The sequence below is a fragment of the Engystomops pustulosus genome, chromosome 2 (assembly GCF_040894005.1).
Source record: "Engystomops pustulosus chromosome 2, aEngPut4.maternal, whole genome shotgun sequence".
In the NCBI taxonomy this organism is placed as follows: Eukaryota; Metazoa; Chordata; class Amphibia; order Anura; family Leptodactylidae; genus Engystomops; species Engystomops pustulosus.
Window position 1 is genome coordinate 130,822,592 of NC_092412.1, and position 11,508 is coordinate 130,834,099.

The 11,508-nt window shown below is 39.3% G+C and overlaps 1 protein-coding gene across 7 annotated transcripts in view; it reads left to right on the plus strand.

Moving 5' to 3' along the window:
- The window catches only part of BCAS3 (BCAS3 microtubule associated cell migration factor), an 818,800-nt gene extending 807,607 nt beyond the window's left edge, over window positions 1–11,193 (plus strand). For all 7 annotated transcript variants that reach the window (XM_072136426.1, XM_072136427.1, XM_072136425.1 and 4 more), the window contains one exon: window positions 9,425–11,193. In XM_072136426.1, the coding sequence (XP_071992527.1) occupies window positions 9,425–9,573 (149 nt within the window). In that variant the 3' untranslated portion in view covers window positions 9,574–11,193. The remainder of the gene's footprint in view (window positions 1–9,424) is intronic.
- Window positions 11,194–11,508: the final 315 nt, after the last annotated feature.

Here is an 11,508-nt window from a genome sequence, read left to right on the forward strand (position 1 = left end):
TGACAGCCATAGTAGCAGGGACCAGACGGAGGCAGAGGTTGAACAAAAACCAACTTACAGTTCTTTATTGGAACCGACAGGAACCGCAGCAACGTGCCTTTAACAGAATGGTGGATTGCTGAGATGCAAGTTGGAGGGAGCCACAGGATGTAGATCACCAGCCTGGATGCAGAGGGCAGGCTGGGAGGTAGCTGTGTCCTAATAGGATGCTTCAGCTTTATCCTGGATTGCTTCAGATATCACCCTGGAAGGTAGGATGATATCCCTTTCCTCACTCACTAACTCACTACACTCAGGCAGGGAGCTGGGCTCACTTGCTCTGGTCTGATGTGCTAGCTGCACTGACTCCTCTGAGTCTCTAATCTGAGAGAGTGAACTCTCTCCTCACACTGCACTCTCTTCTGAGAGAGGACTAACTTCTTCTGGAAGTTTCCAGGGATCTTGTTACTTCCCCTGGTCAGGTGGTGGCTGCTCCTCCAATTACATCTCAGCTCACATCTCAGCTCACAGAGACAAATTATAACACATGTGATTGGCTGACACATATGACATTAGACAAAACACTTAACTCCTGCCTTACCAGGCAGGATCTACCACTGCAATGTTCATCTGTGTTATGTAGTGACATACTGTGAGGCTAATCAGACCCTACACAGGCTGCAAGCTACATGGTGGGACGTATTCGCAACCACTCCTCTGCCTTGCATCGGCGAGGGTGTTGCACATGTCCCCATTCAGAAAACTGCCTGAAAACTATCTAAACCCCAAATTAATTTGGTGCATTTCAGGGGCAAATTACTATAGAATTCTGGCATAGATAGACATATCCTATAAGTCATTGGTGGCGAGCCTTCTCTTTGTCCGCCCAGGCAATCACCCAACACAAAGACCACCTCCTGCGGTCACAGGGAGCCACGTTCAGAGCTATTTTAAAGTGTCTAGAAGTGCAGGAGTAGCAAGTAGGTGTGGACAGAGCCGAATCATTTTTCCGGACCTGTGATTCATCCTGTTAAGGGGACCTTAAACTACAATAATCAAATTTCTCCTTCTTTCTACTGTATTGATGTCCTCAGGATGCCAATTCGTTTGAAACCTGTGAGTTACTTTATATTGGCATTTGGCACTTTGTGAAAAATATGTGGCTTTTGCTTTTAGTTTCGGCACTCCGTCCCTAAAAGGTTTGCCATCACTGCCATAGGTTAATGTAACTGTACAGTTAATGTACACATTATGGGAGGAATAGAAGACTTTCTCCAGTGACTGTCTCCAGTTCTGCTTAGGACCTGACAAAGAATTGTCCGGCAGCGCAGCTGCCCACCGGGTATATCAGGAGGACGGACCCTCTAGATATATCCAGCACAGCAGAAGTGGTATGGCTTACATCACCAGCTCACTCATGGCTCACTAGCAGCGTGATATATCCCCACCAATATTTCTGGAAATTTTCCAAGCATGGAATATACTCTGATTGTAAGTATTGTCACATGGGGTGGGCCACATTGCCAATATTTTCACAAATGTGATAGAATCCACATTACTTAATAAATATAATAATTACTTATGTTATTGCTATTTGCACATTAGCCCTCTTTTGATAAGAGTTGCCCCCTTGTTTAATATAGTCTGTTTTACAATTGATCACCTCACAGTGTCCTTAACAAGGAAATGAGTTCATGAGAATATGCTTAGCCCTCTTCATGAGTGAGTATATCAAGGATTGAAGTGCCATTCCATTATGGAACAGGCTATACTAAATATGGTGGGAGCTTTTCGCAGAGGAGTACATTGGCTGATTCTTATAATGGTAAAATCAAGTGGAGTCACAACAGAGGGTGATAAATTGATTTAATTTGAGAGACAGGTGGCTGTTAGAAAGCAGAAAAAAACAGGCATAACCAACATGGAACCTTATGTAGTTTAATGTCTCAAATCGCCATTTAGCTATTCCCTTTATGAGTGCTATAAAGAAAAACATTATACTTAATGATGGGTCCGATGATCTGACCCATCTCTTGTGCTCACCATGCCTGCCCAGTACTTTAATGAAGCCAGCATACTACACCCCGGCTTCAGTGTGCAACTGCGCAGCCGTAGGGACCACCGGAATGAGGTAAGTATAAACGTTTTATATTTTAATAGAGGCACATATGGACTTTTAGTTGGTTTAGTGTCCCAAGTCACCCTGAAAGGTCCTCTTTAAAGCATTTATATTACTTTCCGCAAAGTCAAAAGTTTACATACATTTCATTAGTATTTGGAATTATTGCCCTTAAACCATATGACTTGGGTCAAACAAGCTTTTCATAATATTTGTTTGACCCATTCCTCCTGACAAATCTGGTGTAACTGGTGTAATCATGCTAGTAGGCCGTCTTGCTTGCACCTGCCTTTTTAGCTTTGCCTATACATTTTCAATGGGATTGAGATCTTGGCTTCACAACGGCTACTCCAAAAAATTTGGGTATATATCAGCCTCTTTATGCATCTGCCAGGCCAAGCTGCACTTCAAACCATATATTTTGTGAAAATTTGCTGCCTGCAGCAAGTGCGCAGTCTCAGGGCAGGAGCGCCCTACACTGGCCCATTCCACTACAAGCCGTGCCCTCTTCACCCTGGCATACGAACCCTATAAATCTCACTCATTGACTTTGTTATCCTTAAAGTACAACTGTAAAGTATAAAAACTTTTGACTTGCTCTGCACTAAGCCAAAATAAGCAATTCTCTAATTTACACTCATTAGCCATCTGCAGCCATTTGTCAGCTAACAGGCTACAATCAAGCAGTTACCTGGTCTCTCTGACTGTCTTTGTTTGGTTGGTTGCCATGGGAATCCACAGCTAGACAGAAGAGAGGAGGGTGGGTGGATGTTGTTGGGAGGGGTTACTAGTACATGCATGCTACTGATCAGCCAGTCAGAATCTCCACAAGGTTTTTTACTTTTGTTCTTGGGTTAACATCCATGTTTTGGACCAAAGCATGATTTCTTGGCGAATTTCTTTGAACTTTTCCATGAACTTACACAAAGGAGCAGTGTGTTTCAGGTGTGCTTTCAAAGACATCCACAGATGTGTCTCTAATTAATTCAGATGTTGACAATAAACTAGAATCAGAAGCTTTACGTGATCATATGGGCTGTCCCAAATTGTTTAAAGGTATAGTTAACTTGGTGTATGTAAACTTTTGACTTTGCAGAAAGTCATAAAATGTCTTAAAATTATTTATCATTATAACGGAAATTGGCTAATATAAATAATTTTGGTAATCCTGGATCCTATTGGAAGAAAAACTAGCATATGTGCCTTTTTATATAGTGTATGTAAACCTATGGTTCCAGCTGTATATAGGTTTATTCTACTTGCTCATGCACAGAACTATTCTCAGTTTCCACTATATGCAATATTTCTATCTCTGTACATTTGACACCTGTGATGTGTATGTTACTGTCATACTATAAAGCAGAACCGGTAATCCAGTCTCTAGAACAGACAGGGTTAAACAAAGCTTCAACGACTTTAGATTATTCTAATAATTGGAACACTCTTTTTGTCCGATAAACAATTATGATGGAAACAAGTAAACGTTTAAGGAGTTAGCGTCCTAATGATGTTTGATTGGACTTGTGCTCTGCTCTGTCTTGGTAGAGATTGCTGCACAGCAAGTAAAAGCTCTGACGTGAGATATTTAACTAAAGCCAGCTGTGTGCTGCAGGAGATGAAAGCACAAAATCAGACAGGATAAGTACAGTATTAGTGTGGGATACGCCACTCATTGCTGATTTAAATTACTGTTTTCACTTCCTGAACTTATGGGAGACTAGGGATGTGAAGCAGAAAAACTAAAGAAGCTTATACATGGCCGCTTTTTCAGAGAGGGCTGGAAGAAAATTTTATTGACTATGGCTAAAACCAATGTCTCCGGATCCCTGTCTGCTCTAACTTCATCTAACACAGAGCTTCTTCCATATTCAACATCCACAAGCCACATTTCATACAGTGACATAGATGTGGTGAATATTTTGTTCCTTTAGGTGTGAATGCCAAGGAGGCCATTTGGATGAGGTCATTTTCTAAATGTAGTTCACGTTTAATTTCTTAATAGAGGCCCTTATTCCTCTACATACCGCTCCAGCCTTCTGCAGTGCTTTAAAATAAATCTACTCCTGCAAACAGATACTAACAGAGGGTTTCATGTTCCAATACAAACTCCGCCACTAGCAGAAAACCATCCGAGTTGCTGGGTGTTACAACACTGTGCTCCATTCATGAACAAACCTGGAATGCCATATCCATGGAATCTATCATTTCTAAAAAAGGTATCTGTTACAGAGCTTGCCACTTTGATTTGGCCGATGTTAGGCAGGAATTAAACCTTAGAACTAGAGCAGGTCTGCAGTGTGTGCAGAATCTTCTGAATGTGGTATGTTAAGAAGAATGCTACTCTGAAACTCTGCAAATAGTGACAGGTTCCATATTGTTCTTTGCCATGGAAAATCTCAAATAAATCAGATATAAATCAGATATCCCTGACCCTTACCCCACCAAATATATGGACCTACTTCGCTATAAATTGGCATGGTTTTTAACCTTCTAGACAGGCAAACCTAGGGTAAGTGTATCCCCCCCTCCTCCTTCCTCTGATAACCCTGTCTGAGCTTATGTTACACTTTTTACACTTACACTTAAGATGTAGAAATAACAAAACATTACATTCTTGATGATGATACATGAGCCTAGTTCCTAACTAACATTTACCATATCTCAGCTTTGTGTTGGCGTCATTTTAGAAGTGTCCTTTTGTTTTATTATGACGCCAGAAAGATCACAAATCGAACAGCATTCTCTCAAATTTCAAGAAAATTTTAGAATCAATTATTTTAGGGACCATTTCATTTATATAGGGGTTTTGGGAATCCTGATAATAGAAAGCCCCCACATATCACCCCGTTCTATTAACTTCACCCCTCAAACTATTCAAAACAGCAGGTAGAAAGCTTGTTAATGTTTGAAGGTTTGATTTGGAATTCACTAATATTTATCATTAATACATTCATTTATCAAATATATCAAATACAGAGTCATCAGGAAAAGGGGCGTGACAAGGAGATAGAATACTGCAATGCTATTGGCCATAATGAATTTTACCAGGACATTCTCCGAAAAGGTTAATGAATTGTGCACTTCCCAGGCCTTGTTCACAGACATGTTTATATTATCCCAGCTACAGAATTTACTGAGAATGACTCCAAATAGCTTCTTGCGAACCAAAACAAGATAAGGGGAAGAACAAGCCAAAGGAGAATCATCTATAACAAGTGTCAAGGCGAAACTTTTATAGCAGGTTACACAAAAATGGCTGGACAGTGGTCAGCATGACCCCTCGGCTAAGACTTAAAATGGCCGCTTGATACCCAAAATGGCCACTGTTTGGTTCTCTTGGTCAAAGATGGCCGCTGTAGAGGAATATATCACTAACACCACTTATTTTAGGCTTTTTCCATTTCACTTTCTGTTTATCGCACCCTACTTTAAAAAATCAATAACTTTTTTTTATTTTTCCATGTACAGAGCTGCATGAGGGCTTATTTTCTGTGTAACCAATTGTACTTCCAAAACCTCATTTGTGCCATTTTCTTGTGGGCTCTGTTTTTATGTCTTTCACTGTACACTCCAAATAGCATCTCTAATATATTCTTTGGTACGATCACAGGGATACCAAATTTATATAATTAATTGTTAATAGATTTTACCAAAAATTAAAACCTTATGTACCCCCCAAAAATTATTACCTTTACCATATTCTGACTCCAATAGCTTTTTTATTCTTAGGAATACAGAGTTGGCAAAGGTGTAGTTTTTTCCGGGACAGCTGAGGTTTTCATTACTACCATGTTGGAACTGTGCGACCTATAGATCAGCTTTTATTATGTTTTTTATGTGTTGTATACACATTGCTATCATACTATCACACATAACTATTCATACTAATGCACTGCAATAAACATCTATTGCAGTACATTGGAAGTGTCAGTCCACTTGGTCCAGTCAGGGGCTTCATTAGGTCCCCGGCTGTCAGTGAAGACAGCTCCCCACGATCACATCGCAGGGTGCCAAGAGAAGAGGGAGGCCCTCCCTCTGAACGTACAGAGATCCCATGGACACAAAATTGACCGCTGGATCAAACGGGTTAACAGCTGGATCTGAACTGTTGTAGTTCTTATCCGAACTGTTAGAACAGTTCTTATGTCAGCCAGGGCACTGCTCTTCCCTCACGGGGGGCCATGTAGAACTTCGGTTAGGCCAACAGGTTTCTCCTAAAGCCCCTTGGTGAGCGACGTAGAAATCCATATGAGCGGTCACTAATGAGTTAATACCACAGCACCATAGATACATACACACTGGTACACAGCAAGCCCGGGACTGTAGTGTAAAAGAAATGTCAAATTTTTAGGATGGTGATTGCTATTCAGTTTTAAATAAATTACTCAGTAAAACTAGTTTGGGAAGTTTGATATTTTCGTATCTTGGTATTTTTAAAAGATATTTATCACAATAGTATAACATTATAGTTTGTATGACATCTCTGTTTTTAGCTTTGGTAAGTTTATGTTATACTACCAGGTCTGTATAGACCCAACACAGAGAATGGCAAGCTAAGATCAAGATTACTTATTGAAAACCCATGACATTTTTTCCACTCAATAACAAATAAAACACTTTTGTTTGTATTATAGAGCTGATTTGATTGTTATGACTATTATGACATTACTCAGTTAGATGATCAGCTTTGGGACCTTATGGACAAAACCTCTAAGTGCAGTTATCTCATTCCTTTACATCACCCAACAAGACATTGTAAAGAGTGAGCAACAAGCAAAGAGACTCAGTCCATCTGCTAATTGTGGGTGTGACACAGTTACCCACACCCAAATCTAGTGTCTGCGCCATGACTTTTATTGGAACCTGGAGCCAGGAGTCAACAAATGATTTCTTGATAAGGGCCTATAAAGCGGAAATACTTTCCAAAAAGATTTTAGCCAAGATTAAATATGACCAGGACAAAACTGTTTATACACAGGAAATGTGAAGTGACGCTGTAAACCTTACTAGTTACCATAATAAGAGTGTGTACAAATAACTGGTAGGAAATAGACCAAGGCATGCAGAAAACACAAAGCACTTAAAGCAAGTACTGAAGCTTCATGAACAATAGTCTCTAAACTGGACAGAGAAAGTGAGGAAGGCAACACACTGAGTAGGAAGTTATTCTTATTGATGGTTCTTGCTTTTAACAACTTCAGATAAATGTAAAATAAAAGCAAAAGTTTTACTTCCTGATCTCCAAAATACATTATGCTTTTTTTTTAACTGCTGACTTCTCAAAGTCATAGGTTTCTATATTTCACCATTGACATATCTGTACGATGACTTGTTTTTCGCAGGAGGGCAAAGATAGTTGAGCAATTCTTGCTGGTAAATGCAGGTCTAACACCTGTCACAGTCTTTATTTTTGAATAGTTAACAAGTTCACAGATGTTTCAAAAGGTTTTCATAGTAGATAAGGTTTAAAAGATGTCTGTCCATCAAGTCCAACCAAATTCTTCTGCCACCCCAATATGCCTGGTAGAATACCTCCCAGGATCAATATCAACTGTTAACACAATTGTTCTTTTCCCATTACCTTTGATACTTTTGTTCTCAAGAAAAGCATCCAGGCCTCTCTTGGACATGTACAAAGTATCAGCCATCACAATATCCTGTGGGAGAGAGTTCCACAGTCTCACTGCTCTTAAAATGGTAGAACAACTTCTTCTCTAGGATGTCCCCTTGTCCTGGCCACAGGCCTAAGTAGAAGAAGACTTCTACTGACCATTCAGATATTTGTACATTGTAATTAAGACCCCCCTTAGATGTATTTTCTGTAAAATCAATAACCCAAAGTTTGTCATTGTATTCTAGTTGCCCATTCTATTAATAAGTGTTTGGTTGCTCTCCTCCACTCCCATTCCAATTCAACATTAACATTTTATTCACTGGTACCTAAAATTGTACAAAATGGGGCAGATTTACTTACCCATCCCTTCGCGATCCCCGAGGTGCGTTCCCCGACTCCAATGTACAGCTGCCGCGATTCACTAAGACAGTGCGCCCATTAGCCTGCATCTGTCGCTTCCCCGATCAGGTCCGCTGTAGTTCACCTTCTTCTTCTTGGTGCATGTAAGTGCTTGATCTTGCGACACAAATTCAAAGTTAAATCCCTCGGTTTGTGCGAATACGTATGATTGTCCGACGGCGAGCCCCTACCCCCCCCTCCCCATTGAAAGCCGGTGCCGATGCGGCAAAATCCGATCGCGTGCGACACAATCCCCGGCGCAATCCCTGAAAAGTCGGAAACCCCGGCGAAAATGCGGCTCCGGGACCGTTAGTAAATAAGCCCCAATATTCTAATAAATATTGATGATCTATCCATAGGAAAATGTTGAGGTCCAACATTACATCACTGGAATCAACCACAGTGAACGTAGATGGAAGTAGAACTCCATTTTCAGTTTAGTAACTGTGTTATAAATTAATATGTACTTTAAGACATTAATACTTAAGGGGGTGGAAAACTATTTAAACTGGAGAGGCATCGTTCACAATCAGTGCAGAATAGCTGCAATTGTATCATCTTTGGTTAAGGGCTCTTTCACACTGGCCCATCCGTTGCTTGTCTATTGCGTGTCCGTTGACAATGGATCTGTTTTTGTCTTCGTTTTCTGTCTGCATTACATTTTTGATGCTCCCTTTGTTGTTTTTTTTTCCAAGTCCACAAAAAGACTGAAGGTTTTAACCTTGGTTATAAAACATAACATCTGGTTCCCCAGCATCATTGGTGGAAAAAAACAGAGCTATCATCAGGCTGGGTTTTTTGGACCTATAAACCACTATTGCCTTCTGTGATTCCAACCCGTGGGCAATGGATCAGTGGGAAACAACAGAAAAATGAAAACATCCAATGACTCAGGAAGGCATCTGTAAAAATCACTGAACCACAGACATAAAAAGCAATGCTAGTGTGAAATAGCCCCTACCTGCAGCAATTTACAGTTACAAATCACATGCTGCAATAGAAATCTGACTTCTGCAGTGGGTTTAAAACCCATAGAATGTAATTATTGCTGCAGCATCTATAACTCTATATTTCCGAATCGTGCCATATAGAGTTAAAATAAATGAAGTCCTGATAAACTTCAATCCTCAGGAGCTTCTTATTGGGGCACATCTACCATAAGTAAACTGCCCTTTAATGGACCTGATCTGGATAACAGAATGCATCCTATAGACATTTATGGTTCTGTTTTTCTAACCCATTTTGATTTGCCCCATTATTAAACATTAATATTATTATTGTATTGTTATATTTGTTTTTCTGTTTTATTGCAGAACTTCAGCAAGACGGAAGCATAGAGACCCTAAGTAACAGTTCAGGATCTACCAGCGGCAGTATCCCACGCAACTTTGATGGTTACAGGACAACTCTTCCAAGCAATGAAAATCAACCTTTAAGCCTCTACCCCTCGGGATTTCTATGAAAGACAATATTTAGAGTTTGCTCTAATTCATATTTGGACACTACATAATAATCTTACTTTTTAATCATCCCAATTATTTGTATCCATGTCACATGTAGATTGAGTACCGTGGATTAGGTAGAAGTGGACTAATTCCTCTTTCGTGGTCTTTGGAAATCTGTGCTTTGATACTAGAATTTGCTTAAATATTAGTAGTAGTACACAGACAATCTTAATGTGATTTTCACCTGCATATGTACTGTGCAAGTGGCATGAAATACACTGGCAATCATGGCATATGTATTTATTTAGAGATCTAAGAAAATGGGAAATGCACACTCATACTGTAAATTACACTTCATGTGTACTACTGTACTGTACCAATGATTTCCTCTAGTGAGTGTAGCCATTGTATCTCCACATTGCTATTTAACAGTAACCAAGGTGAATGTTTGTGTAATGGGTTCTCATCTACCTTAAACTAGGGATAATGATTGTAATGTTTCCACACACTTTTTCCATTATAACTAACACAGCTTTGTTTTGGATATTTTGAACAAATGTGTCCTATTATGACATGAATTCCTTTCCTCAGAACCCTAATGTTTTCATCCAAGGCAGTGGGTCTGTTATTTTTTCCAAGTGGGATAGACAGCTTTAATCCAAGGGGATCAAGTAGTAATAAAAGAAAGAGGAGAAGTCATTTGGTTCTTCATTGCCACTGGGGACATGTATCATGTAGAAATTAAAACTTTATATGCTATGCTATTCTATTCTGAGGCTAGACTATTGCATGCTGTAGGGTGTTTTACTGTATATCTATTTCTATCGCTCTTTACTAACACTATAGAATGATTTCACCAACAGCTGATGTGCATATGCCTTGCTCCTTTTGTTACCAATCTTGCACAATCCAGGATAACAAATGTATTCTGAAATATACATTTTGTGTTTGTGGTTGATAATATCATGTTAATTGAGGAATCTATCATGGCGTTTTAAAGAAAGGTGGTCTTCTTTCCCTCTGAAACATCAGCACTCTTGTCCAGGAGCCATTTCTGGGATTGCAGCTCTGTCATTGCTGGGCTGCAACACCAACCAATGGACAAGAGCAGTGACGTTGCTGGAACAAAATAGAATTTTTTCATATTGGACCACCCCTTAATATACTCTTAACATATAGTGGTTTGAAGAAAGGGCTGCCCAAAACAACCATTTCTTTTGAATACACCTCCCGTAGTAAAACGGTGATGGCATGTCAGTTGTATGTTGTTCACAATAGAAAAATCCCAAGTTAAAAAAATCCCATGGTGATAGCTGAAGGGATTTGTAGACATTAGATGATCTTCAACAAGTGGATGTCATTTCAGAAAAGCATCCAATCTAAATTAGTTTGGCTGTTTGGGAAAATACTTGTTTTTTTATTGGAGTAAAAGACATCAATTACTGTATGGATCCAAGGTGTAAATTTTATGCCTCTTTGTCATAATATTATCGACTGATGAAACATGTTGTTGTAATGGCTTACCTTATAATTTTCAATTTTGTTTACTCTGAGTTTAATTTTGGTTTCATCGTTCAAGTAAAATTTTATCGGTGAATATGAGAAAATAAAAATGTAGGAATTTTAATAATCTAAAATGAATTTGTTTACATATATTTGTATTTGTATCATTTTGTGTTTTGGTTACATAAATTTTCTGTAGGAAAATTACAAATTAAATACCACATGGCCAGCATAGAGAGAGCTCCAACCAAACTCTATAGGGAATATTTATCAGAAGTGTCTGAGAGCAGAACTGTTCCAGTTGCACATGATAACCAATCAGAGCTCAGCTCTCATTTTCCCAAAGCTGTTTATAAAATTAAAGTTGAGCTCAGATAAATCACTCCCCAGAGTGAGACACCTCCCTAATGATAAATATGTCCCAATAAGTAAACTGCAATCAGCTTTAT